This window comes from Polyodon spathula, chromosome 1 (assembly GCF_017654505.1).
Source record: "Polyodon spathula isolate WHYD16114869_AA chromosome 1, ASM1765450v1, whole genome shotgun sequence".
Lineage (NCBI taxonomy): Eukaryota > Metazoa > Chordata > Actinopteri > Acipenseriformes > Polyodontidae > Polyodon > Polyodon spathula.
In genome coordinates, this window is record NC_054534.1 from 104,665,230 (window position 1) to 104,685,431 (window position 20,202).

The 20,202-nt window shown below is 38.1% G+C and overlaps 2 protein-coding genes across 3 annotated transcripts in view; one reads left to right on the forward strand and one right to left on the reverse strand.

Moving 5' to 3' along the window:
* Positions 1-20,202, forward strand: part of LOC121317743 (catenin alpha-2) — a 502,323-nt gene that overhangs the window by 355,296 nt on the left and 126,825 nt on the right. The gene's annotated exons all lie outside the window — the stretch shown is intronic.
* LOC121329087 (leucine-rich repeat transmembrane neuronal protein 1-like) lies at positions 15,328-18,109 on the reverse strand. The gene is made up of 2 exons (XM_041217630.1): positions 17,476-18,109; positions 15,328-17,325 (listed from the first exon to the last, which is right to left on the reverse strand). Exon 2 carries the CDS (start codon positions 17,214-17,216, stop codon positions 15,639-15,641), a length of 1,578 nt encoding a protein of 525 aa, XP_041073564.1. The 5' UTR covers positions 17,217-17,325; positions 17,476-18,109; the 3' UTR covers positions 15,328-15,638.

Consider the following 20,202-nt stretch of genomic DNA (forward strand, 5'->3'; position numbering starts at 1 on the left):
AGAGTTGACAGGTATGAAAGTTTGAAACTAGATCAACTGCAGAATACAGTAGATATGCGTTATGAACTATGACATATTGAAGCTAATGTGCAGTTGCAGCTTGACAATACACGCCCAGTTAAACATCAGGATCGAAAACCTTTTAGCAGAAACTACAAATTCAGGTTTGCCTTAGGGGAAGATTGCTTTGGGGAAAAAAAAGGATGAAATGAAGAAGTACCTTCTATGTCAAGATAAATCAAAGCAACAGTAGAGAAATCCTTTGTCATTCAGTTTCATTCTCTGTGTTAACATTTCCCAATATTTACCTTAGCAGAAGTTATTCTGTCAACGGTGCTGTCAATGGAAATGTTGGGCTACCGAGAGTAATTAAACATTTTACTTGCTCACTCCTATCTCTTTTCCTACTTCTGTCTGCAGATAAGCCTTTATATTGCAAGGCCTTCTGTACTGTTTCTGATATTACAATTTGAATAAAGGCAAAAGGGTTTTCTTTTGTCTATTAGAATTTGCACATCACTGTTTTTCTTAGGTTTGCCTTAGGGGAATATTGTTTTGTGTAGTGTTTTGAGTCGTTTTGTATCTGTTAAAATATTTAAATGAACAAGAGCGCATTGGCGACTCACCCCGCAGTCCTTGTGAGAGTCTGTGTATTTCCTGGTCTGGTGATGTCACCCACAAAGCTATCCCGCCACACGTGCACTCAACCAAAGATTAATTTTAAGATGTAGTCTTGTTTGAACAAAACTGTGTTCATGTACCACTGCAGTCAAGTGATATGCCCAGCCTGCTAAAACTTCAGAAATATATTGTATGATTCAGCCCTTCACTGTAAACTAATAAGATTATCAAATACCAACCATCCTCTGACATGCCAGTAGACAAGCTGTCGTTATAGAAAACTGCAGCTTTTGTATATTTTTTATACTTATTATTAATGATGGAAACCTTTAATGGAATACTGTGGCTATTCCACAACTGTCCAAATAGATTACTAAATGAGATCCATAAAATAATTTATATTCACGCTGTAGTGTTAAATACACAGTTATTCAACAGTAGATATGTCGCACCTATATAAAAGCCCTAAGACACATCATGTTTCTAAAGTGGTATATAATAATAATAAAAAAATAATATTGTTGACTAAAATAACAGCATATGAAAGCAACATACTTTTCTACAAATCTTTAGTACATTTTACACAAACTCATGTCAAAGATTTGTTTTAGAAAGTGTTTCTGCTCTACTTAATTTACAGCAGTTGAGTGATGAGCAAGCAGTCCGAAAAGCTTTAAGAAGCTGCAATAATACCAACATTACTTATCTGCTTTGTGAAAAAGGACCTTCCATGCTCTTGTATTAAGGATGTCAAGTTTGGTAAATTACCAAAAAGGGATAAAAGAGTGAATGAGTCTGGAGTCCAAGGTTAAAAGAGAAAATGAGTCTGGAGACTGATGTAAAGATGAGAAATTATGGTTCTGTTAAAAACAAATAAACAAAAATATTTTTAACCAAATTGCAGAAGGCAGCAGACTCCTTTTAAAATGTTCAAAGTGTGGTCAGACATGATGTGACATAGTTAAAAAGAATGAAGCATTGTTTAACGTTCAGCTGAGTTCTCGGCAGTCACCCACAAAATTGCAGTTTTTGTCTCGCCAATGCAAGATAAATGTTACGTTGTTTCATGAATTTCTCATAGCGCCACTTCCCTTAGTCAATTTATGTGACAGATTATGTTTGAGCTTTTCCCCTAAGCAAACTGCTCTGCATTAACAAAATCCCACAGTTCAGCTGGCAATTTCAAATGCACGAAACATTGCGTAACTGTGAACAAATAACTAAACCTTTGCCTTTGCTAGTTACGTTTGATGAATTTTATGCTCATATAAACTATTTTCTCTATTTTATTTAGAGCTGTTGATAGGTTTGGGATGGTGCTGAGACCTAAAGGATTGTTTCCTTTGCAGCCCCTGTTAAACCTTTTTAAAGGTAAAATAAAGTGTGTGTAAGTATCATTGCTCCCAGATTTGTTTGGAGATTTTTAAGATTGTTTTAACGGTAGCTTGAGGGAAGAGAATCTGTCTGGTAAGTTGTAAAGTGGGTTTAGGTAACAGCATAGTAAATAAAGTTGGTTGAGGAACAGGACATGAAGCGGCAGAGTACCCATGTACAATAGCTCTCATTTCGGATGGAATAAAAAAAAAAAAGATGGCTTCTGTATATGAAAGATGAAAGCATACTGAGGTATAAAATAAAGTGTATCCTTATGAAGGAGTTTGTTTTCAGGTGGGCTTTTATTATTATAATATTCACAGTAAGCATGCTCATTTCTAGGCCATCAACAAATAACTCTTCTAGCTACACCAGTTTCAGCGAATAATATAGGTACAATCTGGTGCACAGTGGAGAATGTCAATAAACATACCTGGAATATATTTAGGCTTTGAAACCGGCTGAACAGACATGTGGAATGAAGTCAGACTTCACAAAGAACCTGCATTTAACTCCCAGTGTAAAAGCTGTGTAATCACACTATTAATATCAATTTTTATTTCAGGCATCACAGAGTGCCAGCAGGGATAATGTAACTATCCATCCTCTTTGTTGGTGAACTTTGAGCAAGTGGCACCGTAGTTCTCTAAATCTATCTGTCACTGTCTAGTTGCCATTAATAAATCAATAGTCAGTCAAGGCATTGTGTTTACTGGTGCCTTGATGCTTTATGAATACTACCCACTACCTGGATGTTGCAATGTATCCAATGGACATGGACTGTATCCTTTAGTGCTTAACATTCTCTTTTCTAATTAGGTTTTCAATTTCAATGTTGTGTTTGGTTTCAGTCCTAACTTTAAATGGCAGTCATCTCGGTTTCATGTGTAGTGAAGCAGACATTTCCTCTCATTGCTGTATCAATCTGCCAAGCTATAGAGCTCCCTCTGCTGCACCAGTGGCTAGCCTGCTCTAAATCTGCTTTGTGCTTGGCTTTGGAAGTCCAAAATGCTTTTACATATCTGTTAAGGCTTTTACAATCATGCTATGGTAACAGGTTGGAATGTGTACAAAATTCAGCTTCCTGCATTCTCACATTTTCTTACCCTTCAGTGTGAATGATGTGGCCTAATGTGGGCGCTTGTATTTGCATGCTTCTTAGAATCTGAAATGATTCTTGGGATGCAAAATTGCAATCTGCTATGAATATCATATTCATTCACCCTGTTCTTTTCTGGCTTTTACTTTTCCTGAAGTGCTCTTATGTTTTTAAGTTTAAAAAACATGAGTTTCCGTGTTTATCAAGTGATCTTTAAACATCCCCTCCCCAATTATCACACTCCCAACTGTTACTGAAGTACTAGTGCTTGCTTTTTTTTTTTTTTTGAAAGCCAGTGCAGCATAATTTAAATATAGAGAATTCATTATTGAAACCTCACAAAAAATAGTTTTTAAATAGTCTTTAAATAAAACAACAACAACCATACTGATCTAGTGGAATATAATGTGACAGTGAAATACAACACCTTATAACAGTACCACCATACATCACCATAGCATCACAAACTGTTTGATTGGGGGGGGGTTATTTCTCACAATATGAAAATAATTCTTATGTCCATGTTAAAAGAAAAACTATACATGATTAATGTATCTATTGTCTGTCTATCGATCACTTACAGTTAAATAGAAATGGGCAGAAGCACGAATCATTTTTAAATACTATCCAATTTAATTGTTAATAAGTAATATTATCATTATTAGGATCTGATATTATCAAGTAATTTTGTATTACAGTATTTGATTTAAATGCTAACCTTAACCTACAGCAATCATTATTATAACTGTGTAACAGAAAAAGTAACGTTCAGTAAGGAGAATCCACAATTGATGCAAAATGACAATTTATCGAATTACAGAAAAAAAGAAAACATGCCCATACAGATAAACAGATATGAAAAACATGGAAGAATGTTGTATTAATGAGAGGATTATCCTATTCAGAAATACAACAGGTTTCCAAGGTAATTACTGTATTACGTGCTTTGTAATTGTTGCTAATTGTTGTCACGCGAATGTAAAATAAAGGTATGGTAGTCCTACACTCATGCTAATTGGGATCTGTGAAACTAGCTGTTTTACATCTGGTGGCATTGTCCACATTACTAGCTTAATCTTTTGTTGAGAGACTAATACAGTGCAATACAGTAACGCAGCAAAATAAACTATACTCGCTGTATAATTTCATGCAGATTTACATTTGTGTAGATTTTTTATGAATATTGGTAACTGTATAATTAGCATTCTTGATTTAAAAAGTAGTATTAGAATCACGTGGCAACTTCTGTAATAACGAATTAGTAATCGGTGTTACCAGTGGAAGACAATGTATAGCAGAACTGAATCTAACGCAGCATTCCTCACCCAGACATGTGAACCACAAGCATTTTAAGGGACCACTAATTCCCTCAGTGTGTCTCCATTTTCTTAAGTTTCTGACAGAATACAACTTTATAGGTTAATGCTGTCTAGCTGGCATGCATACAACTCAGGTCACATGCACTTTCAATTCTGTACTCGCTATTAATGTTTTAAATGACATTAATATGCACCAATTATTTAAGGATCAAGAGCTATTGGGGGCTATTTTAATCTACAAGGCATCCTAATACAGTATTACCACCCTGTAACACTAGAACTACCCGAGTTATAAGCATACCTGGAACTACTATGAGCGGTGAATTTGACTGGTGTAGTAAAAAAAAAAAAAAAAGAATATTATATTGAAAGAACAAACAATCTGATATAAGTCATAGTTTTATTCACGCACGTCATATAAAACATCTGCACAACCAAAACACTGTAAATAAATGAACATTTGAGAAGAGATAAGTGTATGTACAGGTATATTATTTATACAGAAGTTGCGCTTCTCCACACATGCAGGGCACTTTCCACACACTGCCTTTGGCATTGGGCACAGCTATCAAGAGTCTTGTTACCACTGCATTTGGAAATGTGGCATTGTCGCCGCTTGTGGTCGGCACCGGGGTCGCTACCTTCAGCGGCGAGCATCTGCATTGCACTCTTCTTCTGTTCAAAATGTTTTTGGTGAAGTTCTATATTAACTCTAAAAGACTTGAAGAAAAAAATAAGTCTGGTTGAAACTGTAAATAAACAAACAATATATATATATATATATATATATATATATATATATATATATATATATATATATATATATACAGCTCTGGAAAAAATTAAGAGACCACTGCAAAATTATCAGTTTCTCTGGTTTTACTATTTATAGGTATGTGTTTGGGTAAAATGAACATTTTTGTTTTATTCTATAAACTACTGACAACATTTCTCCCAAATTCCAAATAAAAATATTGTCATTTAGAGCATTTATTTGCAGAAAATGACAACTGGTCAAAATAACAAAAAAGATGCAGTGTTGTCAGACCTCGAATAATGCAAAGAAAATAAGTTCATATTCATTTTTAAACAACACAATACTAATGTTTTAACTTAGGAAGAGTTCAGAAATCAATATTTGGTGGAATAACCCTGATTTTCAAGTACAGCTTTCATGCGTCTTGGCATGCTCTCCACCAGTCTTTCACATTGATGTTGGGTGACTTTATGCCACTCCTGGTGCAAAAATTCAAGCAGCTCGGCTTTGTTTGATGGCTTGTGACCATCCATCTTCCTCTTGATCACATTCCAGAGGTTTTCAATGGGGTTCAGGTCTGGAGATTGGGCTGGCCATGACAGGGTCTTGATCTGGTGGTCCTCCATCCACACCTTGATTGACCTGGCTGTGTGGCATGGAGCATTGTCCTGCTGGAAAAACCAATCCTCAGAGTTGGGGAACATTGTCAGAGCAGAAGGAAGCAAGTTTTCTTCCAGGACAACCTTGTACTTGGCTTGATTCATGCACCCTTCACAAAGACAAATCTGCCCGATTCCAGCCTTGCTGAAGCACCCCCAGATCATCACCGATCCTCCACCACATTTCACAGTGGGTGCGAGACACTGTGGCTTGTAGGCCTCTCCAGGTCTCCATCTAACCATTAGACGACCAGGTGTTGGGCAAAGCTGAAAATTGGACTCATCTGGGGGTGCTTCAGCAAGGCTGGAATCGGGCAGATTTGTCTTTGTGAAGGACGCATGAATCAAGCCAAGTACAAGGTTGTCCTGGAAGAAAACTTGCTTCCTTCTGCTCTGACAATGTTCCCCAACTCTGAGGATTGGTTTTTTCCAGCAGGACAATGCTCCATGCCACACAGCCAGGTCAATCAAGGTGTGGATGGAGGACCACCAGATCAAGACCCTGTCATGGCCAGCCCAATCTCCAGACCTGAACCCCATTGAAAACCTCTGGAATGTGATCAAGAGGAAGATGGATGGTCACAAGCCATCAAACAAAGCTGAGCTGCTTGAATTTTTGCGCCAGGAGTGGCATAAAGTCACCCAACATCAATGTGAAAGACTGGTGGAGAGCATGCCAAGACGCATGAAAGCTGTGCTTGAAAATCAGGGTTATTCCACCAAATATTGATTTCTGAACTCTTCCTAAGTTAAAACATTAGTATTGTGTTGTTTAAAAATGAATATGAACTTATTTTCTTTGCATTATTCGAGGTCTGACAACACTGCATCTTTTTTGTTATTTTGACCAGTTGTCATTTTCTGCAAATAAATGCTCTAAATGACAATATTTTTATTTGGAATTTGGGAGAAATGTTGTCAGTAGTTTATAGAATAAAACAAAAATGTTCATTTTACCCAAATACATACCTATAAATAGTAAAACCAGAGAAACTGATAATTTTGCGGTGGTCTCTTAATTTTTTCCAGCGCTATATATATATATATATATATATATATATATATATATATATATATATATATATATACACACAGTGCCTTGCAAAAGTATTCAGACCCCTGACCAATTCTCTCATATTACTGAATTACAAATGGAACATTGAAATTTCGTTCTGTTCGATATTTTATTTTAAAACACTTAAACTCAAAATCAATTATTGTAAGGTGACATTGGTTTTATGTTCTGAAATATTTTTTCGAAAAATAAAAAACTGAAATATCTTGCTTGCATAAGTATTCAACCCCCACACATTAATATTTGGTAGAGCCACCTTTCTCTGCAATAACAGCTTTAAGTTTTTTGGGGTAAGTATGTACCAGCTTTGCACACAGTTTCGGAGTAATTTTGGCTGGGCCACTGTAGAACATTCACCTTTTTGTTCTTGAGCCACTCCCATGTTGCTTTGGCTTTGTGCTTGGGATCATTGTCCTGCTGAAAGGTGAATTTCCTCCCAAGCTTCAGTTTTTTAGCGGGCTGAAGCAGATTCTCTTGCAGTATTTTCATGTATTTTCTCCATCCATTCTTCCTTCAGTTGTAACAAGGTGCCCAGTCCCTGCTGATGAGAAGCATCCCCACAGTATAATGCTGCCACCACCATACCTCACTATAGGGATGGTGTGTCTTGAGGCATGGGCAGTGTTAGGTTTGCGCCACATATAGTGCTTTGAGTTTTGGCCAAAAAGCTCTATCTTGGCTCATCTGACCACAAAACCTTTTCCCACATCGCAGCTGGGTCACTCTCATGTTATCTGGGAAACTCCAGACGTGCTTTCAGATGGTACTTTTTGAGTAACGGCGTCTTTCTTGCCACCCTCCCATACAGGCCAGTGTTATGCAGTGCTCTTGATATGGTTGACTGGTGCACCATTACTCCACTCCCAGCCACTGAACTCTGTAGCTCCTTCAAAGTGATTGTTTGCCTCTCTGTAGCTTCTCTCACAAGTCTCCTTCTTGTCTGAGCGCTGAGTTTTGAGGGACGGAATTTTCTTGGCAGTGCCTGGGTGGTGTGATGCAGCTTCCACTTCCTGATTATTGATCCAACTGTGCTCACTGGGATATCCAAACACTTGGATATTATTTTGTACCCTTTCCCTAATCTATGCATTTGTATTACTTTATCTCTAACTTCTGTAGAATGCTCTTTGGTCTTCATTTTCCTTCAGATTCACAGCCTTACCAATGATCCTTCAACAGTGGGGTTTTTATCCAGAAAATGTGACAGCAACTTTAATGGTTCACAGGTGGAGGTCAATGGTAAGGTAATTATATTCTTGTTAGGACAATTTCTTTCATCGGTGCAAAGTGGGAGCTTCGACAGCACAGGGGTTGAATACTTATGCAAGCAAGATATTTCAGTTTTTTATTTTTCTTAAAAATATGTCCCAACATAAAACCAGTGTCACCTTACAATAAGTGATTTTGAGTTTCAGTGTTTAAAAATAAAATATCAAACAGAACGAAATTTCAGTGTACCATTTGTAATTCGGTAATATGAGAGAATTGGTCAAGGGTCTGAATACTTTTGCAAGGCACTGTGTACATATATATATATATATATATATATATATATATATATATATATATATATATATATATATATATATATATATATATATATATTGTTCGTAGCAGTTCTCCCTTTTCCTAAATAGGCTCCCACTAGCTAAAGTCCCATACTATCACCCAGCCTTTCATCAGCTGGGTGAGTCTCATACTTGCCCAAGTAGGGGTAGGCATCGACCAAATATCTGGACTGAACGTCTACTGGAAAAAGCTACTCATCCACTGTACTGTTCTCTCCTGGTTTGTAGCAGAGAATGTTGTTATCAGTGAAGCGGTTCCAAACTTCGGATGTCAGGGCAAATTTATCATTTTGAAGGTGCACGTTTCTGGTTATCTTCAAATCAAAAAGCAAACATTTTTAATTTGCATAAAAGCGTTTCTGTGCTGTTGTGTCTGGAAAAAGTTTGCCATACAAGGTGAGTGCTAGTCCCACTAAAAGAGCGTCCCACTCCAGAAACCTACTACACTACACAAACCCTCTCTGTACTGTTTGGGATCAACATCCCCTATATTACCTAAATCTGGGCTCCTGGAGTCCCAGCCTCCTCACACCTCTTCAAACAGCCTTTTCAAGTGACCTTTGCTGGGCAATGCCTTCACAAATACCGTTTTGGAGTGGAAAGATTTCATGGAGCGGATGCTCTCCTCCTCGATGTCAACACAGCAAGTTTTTGCTCAGCACCCTTCTGTATGAACTTTTTTCAGGATCTACTGCGTTCACGTCATGTTGCTAGGTAGAAACACAAAACCACTGTTCTAATTAAAAGTTATCACAATACCATTAATCATTTTGAATGTTAAATGCAAGCTTTCAGATTCTTGACTGATAGCCTCTCGACCCAGACGCGTGTACATGGAGAAAAAATATAGTTGAGAAAAAAAAGCAGTTTAATTTATCAATCTTCTGAACATGAACATGTCACGGCTATACAGCTTTACTGTTAACACAATAGGTGTCCATCTCTATGCATTTCCTTATTCCCACCCTCCCGAGCCATTGATTTGTCAACATCCAGACTGAACCCGCCCCTGGGATCCATAGCAAACAGCTATTGGTCAGAAAGATGAGTAAACTTATAGGGCCCTATTTAGCAACGTTTGCAAACCCCCAAGGTAATCACAAAACACTTTTGCGGACAGTTAACGCGCCAAAACCATGTGCACGTGTGGGCAAACAGACTTTTCCCACCTATGTGATTTAGCAACCATGTTTTAGTGCCCACACGGCAAGTCAGCGTTAGCGCTGGGCATGGGCTGAACTTTAGGGGAGTGTCCTCATTTACATACAAATGTAGCGATTTAGCAAACCATCAACAGTGTTAGCGTTTGCATTTCAGTTGACATGAAAACCAGGTCTGAACTGTACGTAATTTACATGGTCGACTATAAATACTGCTGAAACTATCAGGAAAGAGAGTAAAGAAAAGAGAGAGAGAGAGAGAGAGAGAGAGAGAGAGAGAGAGAGAGAGAGAGAGAGAGAGAGAGAGAAACGTATAGAAGTATGGAGTGCACACTGGATTTCTACAGGGCCAGACAAAGAGAGAGGAGGAGGAGGAGATGTCCCCAAATATTTAGTAGTCATCCGTCTTTTCTGAGCCTGTCTGACACACAATGTATGAAGCAATTTTGCCTCAACACACAAACAATCACTGACATCTGCCAACTGCTTCAGGATGACCTAGAAGGAGACATGCAGACAGCACACTGTTTGCCTGTAGCACTAAGGGGACCCGCTGCACTAACATTTTATGCCACTGGCTCGTTCCAACATACTGTGGGTTACTGTAAAGCCATAAATATTTGCAACCAAAATATTTGGCAAATCACACCCATAAAACCTATTTTGCTCCAGAAATGTTGGACCCTGTTGCAATATACAAAGTATGTCTTGTTAGTGGAATTTGATTTTGTGCCAAAAATGTTTGCAGTTTTTTTCATACGTGAAAAACTAATAATAAAAGGCTAGCAAATATGTATGGCTTTGCAGTATACTGCAAACATGAGCCAGTCGGGTGTGCAGTGTGAGATGTACTTGCATCTTTAATAAAGCAGGCAAGAGAATTCATCCATGTCCTTGTCTCTCAGGAGCTGCAACAAAATGCAAAGCAGGGTTTTCTTGGGAGGTATGGGTTTCCTGGTGTCCTGGGAGCCATCGATTGCACACATGTACAGCTACAAGCACCAACACAGAATAAGCACCTTTACATAAATCATAAGGGAACCTATTCTGTCAAGTGCAAGAAGTGTGTGATGCCAACAACTAGATTGCAAATGTGTATGCAAACCATCCTAGCTCAGCTCATGACTCTTTTATCCTCGCTAATTTGCATGTGGAAGCTGTGTTTCAGCAGGATGACAGTATGAGAGGTTGGTTGATAGGGGACAATGGGTATCCACTGAAGAGGTTGCTACTGACACTGCTGATCAACCCCATGACCCCTGCTGAACAGAGGTATAACCATACCTTTAAATGTGCTCATACTTTCATTGAGTGAACATTTGGAATCCTCAAAATGTGCTTCTGATATTTGGATCTATCTGGGGGAACACCACAGTGCACTCCACAGAAGTTTATTAATATCATCCTGTCTAGCTGTGTTTTACACAACATAGCTCTCCATAATGGATGTGTTGTTGAACTTACAGAGGACAGATTAAAGGGTTTGAGGGAAGCAGATGCTGAACTTGAAGCCCCAGTGGTGGAGGTTGCAGATGCTGTAAGTGCCAGGCAGGTCAGACAAAACCTTATAAATTACTTTTTTTGTATTTTGTAATTATTCACACTCTAGCTCCATGCTGCTAAAAATAAATAAATATAAAAAATTGTAGCCTTCCTTAAGGGGCTTGATCCTTCCCCTCACTTGGGCTGATGAACATTTTTTTTGTGCTTGTCTCCTTTTTTTTGGTCTCAAAATACCCTCCGTTCGCTATCGCGGGAACGCAGGTGCTCTTAAAGGGAATGTTGAATCTATATTGGTTGTAACCTTACTCCCCCCACTGTGCTTTGATTGGCTGGGCACATGATTCACTATTTAATGTGTTAGCCCATGTATGAGACCTACTTCTAAATTACGTTTTCGTGCGCTATCACGACGTGTGAGGGGGTGGTGGAATTCACTCAACACAAACACAAAGTTTCACGTTTAAACACCTGCACGGGTGTACTTTATTAATTTCACCACAAGGTGGCACTGCACTGCTACCTCAGCCGAATACCAACTATGGTAAATGGGGTGCGAATGGAGAAACACACACACACGCAGGTGCATCAAAATAATAGTCAAAGCAAAATGTGAAAGCAAAAAGAGAAAATAAAACACAATAATAAAACTTAAAACAAAAGGTTGCTGCCACAGCAGCGTTCCCCCACCGTCGCTACCCATACGGCCCAGGTCTCTGTTTAGCTCTGACCAGCAGTCCCGCTGTCCTTCTCCCAGAAAGGCCGACCTGAGGAGTAGCAGAGCATAATTATTATAGGTCAAGCGCCGCTCAAGACCAAAGAGCCAGTAAAGGTGTCACCCCCGTTACACGGCCGCACTCATATTTGTTAAATAGGGCCCGTGAAGTCGTTAGTTGTAACTGCAATTAAATATTATAATGCAGGTGTCTTCAAGACAGGATAAAGTAGGGCAGTAAGACAAAAAAAAAAAAAAAAAAAAAAAAAACTAAAACGCTACACAACAGGTTTGAAATCGCGTGTTGTTGACTTCGCTGAAAAGCAGGGCACTCGCAACGTTTAAAGAGAGTTTGGAATTAATGAAAGAACAGTACGTGACTGGAGACGAAACAAAGGCAATATGGTGAAAGAAAAATGAACTGATAAGAGGAAAGTGTTTATGGCCCGATGTGGAAACATTTTGTTTGAATGGGGTGCTCTGAATGACTTTAATACATACTGTAACTTATTCTACATGTCGGTGCAATGCAGTGATACGCTTGCAGAGAATGTATGGTTATGGTTCTGATTAAGAAAACAACTTGACTGTATTATTGTACAGCTGGAAGTTTAATGCAATTTACTGTACCATATGTAGGATGTATAACTTGATTTTACTTACTGGTGCGCCGTTAATTATTACTTTTGAAATCCATTCAAGTTCCACTTGTTAGTGGTTTCCACTGTTACTACTGGAATATATAGTAGTAGCATTATATCTATATTTTGACATTGTATTTAAATTGACTTGAACCAATTGTTTTGAAATTTTGAAAAACTAAATAGAGATTTTAACTAAAAACGAAAAATAACACTGTAAAAGTTTTAATGGAATAAACTGTTGCAAACAAGGGTTATTTAGAAACTAAACCTGTATATTTTTCTTTATTTATCGGTGTTGAACTAAAAGTATTTTAAACAGAAAAAAAGGTGTTTTCCTGAAATTTAACTCTCAAAAGGGGGAGCGACTTTTATGACAGGGCGACCCTATACTACGATTTTTAAGTTTATACTAAAATGTAATTGTCAATTTATACTAAAATGATCACTTCATGATTATAGTAATATGTGTACGGTGTAGTTTTTCCATTATAAAAACCCTTTACCTGAAGCTGTAATGACTGTATGTGTCTGTAATGTCATTAGGGCATTCCAGAAATACATGATTAATTTTACTGGAGCAGAAAAACAGAGAAAGATGAAATAATGATGGTTATGTGTTTATTAAAAAAAAAAAAAAAAAAAAATTCTTAGTTGTGTATTTATTAAATAATATTGTCCTATTATGCCTGGAAGTTTGGTTAAATTGAGTGGTAGAAGGCATCCTACATATTATATGGTGTTACTGAAGCTACCCCTGTTGTTTGGTAGAGGCTGAGGAAGTGTGCAAAGTGACAGAAAGTACTTACAGTTCAGTATGCTGCCTTCCCGGTGTATTCACACAATACAGAAATTATATTTTAAGCTTGTGGAATCCTTTCATGTTTACACTGTAAATATACTTTGCAAGAATGAACAGCTGTGATAGGGGTTGATGGATTACTATTTTAGAGAACAAACTGTAAATCAGCTCAAACAACAGCATACCTTAGCAAGCATTTGTAAGATGCCTCTTTGTCTTCAGCCCTACTTGCTTTTATTGACACAGAGCTTTGCAGGGATTTTATATTAATAGTGTGTTATTATTATTTTCTGTTTTTTTATTCAGTGCAAAACCAACAAATCTTGTCTCACGTTTTCCAGTCCTACCTTTTTGATTTTCACGTACAGTAGAATAGAGATCTGCTTGCACATTGACCCAGGGTCTTTTGTTTGTCATTTTTACTTATAGGAGGCTGTGTGATCCAGTGGTTATAGAAAATGGTTTGTAACCATAAGGTCCCCCGTTTAACCCTGGCTCAGCCACTGACTCACTGTGTGACCCTGAGCAAGTCACTTAACCTCCTTGTGCTATGTCTTTCGGGTGATAAGTTGTTTTAAGTGACTCTGCAGCTGATGCATAGTTCACACACCCTAGTCTTTGTAAGTTGCCTTGGATAAAGGCATCTGCTAAATAAACAAATAATAATACTAAATCCTTGGCATATAAATTTAAAAAAAATCAATTAGGTTTTCGCCCATTTACGGTATACATTTAACATTTTCAGTATCCAGTGCCCACCCTTCAATATCAATATTAGTTTTATTAGACCTATTAAATTGGGTATATTCTGCATGACTTTAAAGTTAATAATTAAATACTGAAATTGAATTATAAACACACACACACACACACACACTCACACATACACACACAAACATACAAACATGAATCTGCAGATGTAATAAAGAATTTGGCTTTGTAAGAGGTTACAAATCCTATATTATCACCACCCTGGTTAAATAATCTGGTGTCTTCTGTCTGTTTTTTTTTTTTGTTTTGTCTTTTAAAAATGTAAATTATCTAGGCTACTATTCTAAATATATGTTTACTCCTGTTAGTGTCTAAATAATAGGCAATTTATGAAAAGGAATGTAAAAAAAAAAAAAAAAGAATGCCTATACCGCATTTAGATGTTATTTTTTTCTCCATTTGTATACTTAGTAAAGGCTAGTCCAGGTGTTTCTTATTCATAAGCATGATTTTTCCCTCCCCCTGAGTAAATACCACTGGTAATATAAGCCATTGAAACAGGTTGAGTGATGGTTGATGTATACACTGAAGTGGTTTTAGAGTGACTAGTTGTGTGTTTGGAATGCAAGATGCCAAGTAGTGCTGCATGCAGCATTGCACCCAAGATTTCAGTGTTAAAACAGACCCAACTCACAGCAGTTGAAAGCTCGATTGCTTTCTCTTCTGTTTCTGATTTAAAAACACTAGAGCACAGTCTACACTGTTTCTTACTGCTACCAGTTCTCATGTAGCATATTAACCATCAACCAAAACAGAGACGCAAAGCAGGCAGAACCCTTTATATATCTTTGCAGTACAGCATGTGCAACATTGCACTGTAATTTAAGTATAGGGAAGCTCAGCAACACTGGTGTACAGCTTGCATCTTTGCTTTTGTAAATTACATATTCTTCTGTTTGAGGTATAATTGGAAGAACATTGATTCACCACTTGTTCATAAATTATGCACTCAGTTCATGATATGGGTAAATCTAATTTAATCTACTAAAATTAGTAGAATGTCAAAATGTGATGCACTACACCCCCCCACCACCCACCCCCCAAAAACATTTTTAAACTGTAAACACAATTAGTTGCACGTATGGAAATGTGTTGTGGTTAAAAGGCTTGGCATTTGAAATCAAGAACACTAAAAGTAGTTTACCAGCCTGCCTTTTCAAAGGCACTATTTCCTGATAGTAGGTGCTCATATATGTTAAACACTTCTGAAGACAAGGATACTGTAAATACCATTTTATTTCAACATTTTAGTTTACAAAAGAAATAGGATAGCTTGCATCTTTGTTCACTCTTGCATGTATGCTTAACAGATTTTACACAGAAGGGTTACCATAATAAAAATTCTGATCAGCTGTCCATTGATGTTCAAATATTCTGAAGTTGAAAAACACATTAAAGCTCAAATATTGAATTTTTGTGATAAACAAACAAACATAAAAAAAAAAAAAATGCACAGCCCCACTCAAGTCTACAGACCCCTCAGAAACTGTTTTGAGAACAGTAAACCCATAATCACAGTCTCTGTTGGTCCTATGCAGTGCAGTGCAAAGTGCGTTCATTTTAAACCCAGCATTACATCACACTTCACACTCTCTTGATGGCTGTTGGTGACAGGAGCATGATCCATACTCATTAATGATGACCAGGGCACCCTCGATTTGGTTGGGTTTGTAATCTACATAGTACTCCTGGGCAGATATGGCAGCCATTTGCTGCATGGTCTGCTTCTGCTTCTGCTTGCGGCGTTGTGTAGTCAAGCATTGCCTAAAGTGTCGCAGGCTGGCAGGAAAGCACTTCCAGGAAACATACAACATCAACACAATAATGAGGAAGGAGAAAATGAGCGCCATTGTCCCTGTGACCACCTTATGGATGTGCATAGTGTTTTCAAGATTCTCATTAACTGTTGTCACTGTAAGCGAATTGGTCACCAGTTCCACTTCTATATTCTGCACGTTGTAAGGGGTTATGGTGGGCCCTCCATCACGATAAACATTTCCCCTATCCTTGGGTTCTGTGTATGTATCTGTGTAAGCTGTGGCATCTATGGGATCTTCACAGAGCTGGAATGCGTAGACGGCATCTAGAACATCCTCACCCTGTGTATATTCAGGGGTGGTGCACAGTAAAGGTTTATCATGCTGGCCCTGGAAGTTGCTCAGCCAGGATGCCAGGGAACATACATTTCTGCCGCAGTCCCATACATTCCCAGACAGGCTGATGCTGGTGAGGGACGTCCAGGAATCTAAGATTCTTTGATCAATGTAGCTTAGCCTGTTGGAATCCAGTTGCAGGGATTTCAGGTTAGGCACAGCTTCAAACACGTGAGGTTCAACGTATTCAATCTCATTCCCTGAAAGGTCTATTTTTTCTAGAAAATTCCATGTCCAGTCCAGAGTGTTAACCACGATGGTTGCTTTGTTTCTACGCATGTAGAGGGCTCTCAGAGAGATAAGTCTGGGGAAGTGGGCGAGGTTGACTTTTACCAGTTGATTGTGCTCAAGGTGCAGCTCAGTCACTTTAAACAATCCCGCAAAAGAGTTCCGAGCCAGGCTTTGCAGCTGGTTGTAGCTCAAATCTAGAAACTGCATGCTACGGCAATCCTGGAAAATCCTCACTGGCACAAACTTCAGTGCGTTGTACCGCAAGTGTAAAGTGGTTAGCTTCCTAAGGCCATGGAAAAGCTCTGGCTCCAATGCTTGTAGGTTATTGTAAGATAAATCCACATTACGCAGGTTGGGCATGGGGCTGAAAGTGGTGTTGGAGAGGGTCTCAATCCTGTTGGAGCTGAGAATGATCTCTTTCACCCTGTGCAACCTCTGGAAAGCATTCTCTTCTACAGTGAATATGTGATTGTGATCCAGATAGAGCCATGTGAGCTGCATTAACCCCACAAAGTGTCCGTCACGCAGCTCTGAAAGGCTGTTGTACCGCAAAGACAAGCCTGTGATACCCGAGAGGTTGCCAGGTATCTCTGTCAGATTCAAAGACTCGCAGTATAATAGCCTGCCATCGCACCGGCACAGCTTCGGACACATACTCTCCACAACTGGAAACATTTTTAAATAGATGCCCAGTGTGCACAGTATCAATCCTGGGGGCTTTCTTAGCAGCCACTTTAGGTAGAGACCAATAAAAAGGAAATCCATTAGCATGAATATTCCTAGATATAGCAGAGAAAAAGTCCATTGAATCTTTGAAATTCTACATCATTTTTATAAACTCCCATCCAAAATGCTTTCTGCGCTTTTACAGCAAGGAGTCCTGCCACAAAAAAAAAAATAAATAAATAAATAATTAATAGTATTAAAAGGCAAATTACTTTGTTCATGTCAGATGCCAAAGAGAAAGAGGCAAGTATGAAAAAAAGCTTTCTTCATGAACCAATCTTACATGAAAGGATTTTATACTCACCCTTTTCCAGAGAGTGACAACCTCAATTCAGCTGCTCTTTTTGTGTTGGGTCTAATTATGTGCAAATCTAAAAAAGACCCCACTGTGGTACAAATTCAGTTCCTTTTTCAGTTCACACATAAATCTGGCAAGCTTACAATGTCTTAGTTTTCTTCAGCTGAAAGAGCCAGAAAGAGGATTCCAAGTAGCTTTCAGCTGACTTGTAGAAACTGCAAGTTTCCTTGGTTGTATGTGTGAGCTTTATCGTCTCTCTCCCGTCTCTATGCAGTGAACGTTGTGATGATCAGAGGGGGGAAAAAGCCCTCAAACCTCTTTTTGCTAATGACTCCTCCAATCTGTCAACACAAATTACTGTCCATCACTTGAAGTGACCAGTGACCAGGGTGACCTTTAATCCTCTGAGGTAGCTCATTATTCATTCAGACCGGCTGAGAAGGCAGCCAGGGTTCCTTCTTTTCTTTGCTTTTCTTTGCTTTTTTGTGTTTCGTTCTTTCATTTAGCTTATTCACTTTACTGGGAGGTGATGCTTAGAGGCAAAGCCGGCTTCCCCTCCCTTTACAGCAGAGTTGTGTGCTGGCAGTGCATGCAGAAGCGCCTGTGCTCACTGAGTGTTGTAAGCCACTCACGATTCAAGCAGGACTGCTGTGTGCTCTTTCTTTCTCATCCACTCTCTCTCCCTCGCTCTCTTTCTCTCTCCCCATCTCACTCCCTCGACATTGGCAGATTGGAAAGGGGTTGGGCATAAAACCTTGGTTTTAATGAAGCAGCGAGCTAATGCATGCTATTTTTTAATGAAATGAAGCATGTGATCTCCCTTCTCCGAGTTAGAATACTGTTTTCTCATCACTACAAAGCAATGTCCAGTTTAGCTGCAAGCTTTTAATACATTGCTTATCCTATACAGTAGTATAAATTTATTTAATATTTGATACTTGGAACAATTAGATTGTCTTTAAATTAAAGAGTAAACCAGTTCTCGTCATGCCAGCCATAAAATAAACAGACAGACCAGCAATACAGTGGTCAGCAGTTTATTGGGTTGGCAGTCTAGGCATTCCTATTCTCCCCTTACTAATGTGACGTCTGTATATTGATGCCTTTAATGTGTGCTCGAGAAACATTTTGAATTAGCTTTTGAATCCGTTCTCATAGCTACAGCAAGGTGCCCTAGAGGCACTGTATCAGTTGTAAACAGAGTTTAAAGGATTTTCAAGCCTGATGCAGACATCAAAGCCACATTCTAAATTACTCTATTTAAGACATTGTTTTTCTTATGCAAACTAATTTAGTACTTTTAGAAAATGTATTAATAAAATACCATTACTAGAGTATGGCTGGTTTATATATATGCCAGGAAAAGGTATGCATCACCAGTAATGACACCTACCAGATAGCAACAGTAGAGCATGGTAAAGAGGATAGCATAGTTGACACACTATATAATATGTAAAGCTGTTTAGATATATTATTTTCTATTATTGTTGTACCACTGTGAACAAATGAAAGAATGCAGCTAGCGAGTTTAACATTCCTCCCTGGTCAATGTCAACCCAAACATTGCCCATTTATTGTTGTCTCTAATTTTCACGAGCAGTGAACTCTGACGTAGCATTACATGAACAGAACATGTATCTTTCCTTTTTAAAGGCCATATATCCAGTAACTTTAAATCAGTTCACGAATGGTCCTGCAAGCTTGGAAATATTATTCTGTTACCTATTAGTCTTAAGGTCTAAAATTCAGAATATTAAGGAAAGATGTCCAATATGAAAGTGTCTGCCATTATAATATAAAAGCATCACTCTTTATTATTATTATTCTAAGTTTATTTGGCAGACGCCTTTATCCAAGGTGACTTACAGGTGCCACAGAGCAATACAACATTACAATGCAAAAACAATATCTATAAACAGTATAGTTTAGAGTAAGTGCAAATACTACTAGAATACAATATGATATAAGAAGTAAGAAATTAGGATTAAAACAATGTGTATCTACAATGACATAATAGTAGTACAATTGTGCAAGGATAGTGCTGAGGTCAGGCAAGTCCAGTGCAGAGTAGGAGGGGTAGATCAAGAGATCTACAAGTGCAAGCTAAAGAGGTAGGTCTTGAGGAGGAGGCGGAAGGTAGTGAGGGATGGAGGAGTCTCGGGGACTGGTTCCACCACGGAGGCGATAGGGAAGAGAAGGAGAGGGCACAGGAGGATGGAGATTGGAGGGAATAATACTGTTTGAAGTTTTGAAGTCTAGTAGAATAGTACTCCTAAACTTCAAAACATATTTTAATTGGACAACAGATTGGAGAACAGTAAAATTGAGAGCTGTTTGTCAGAAGACCTCGATATTAGGTGTTTATTTAGTAAAAAATGTATTTTCACATTTAAAGATAAATATATAGTCCATATGAAAGGCTCACATCTTCCGATTGTCACGAGTGTGCATTAATGAAATTATATATATATATATATATATTTTAAATATATATATATATATATATATATATCATATATATATATATATCAGAATATATAAAAAGAACAGGTCATCTTCTGAAAGTCAGAACATCCACACTAACTTGTATGTGATTGGGATATTTAGCTTGTAAGAAGAATAAGAAGAACCGGAAGAGAAGAGAAGAAGAGAAGAAGTCTTCTTCTTCTTCTTCTTCTTCTTCTCTTACTTCTTCTATAACTATATTTGATTCTAGAATGTGTTAATTAATTA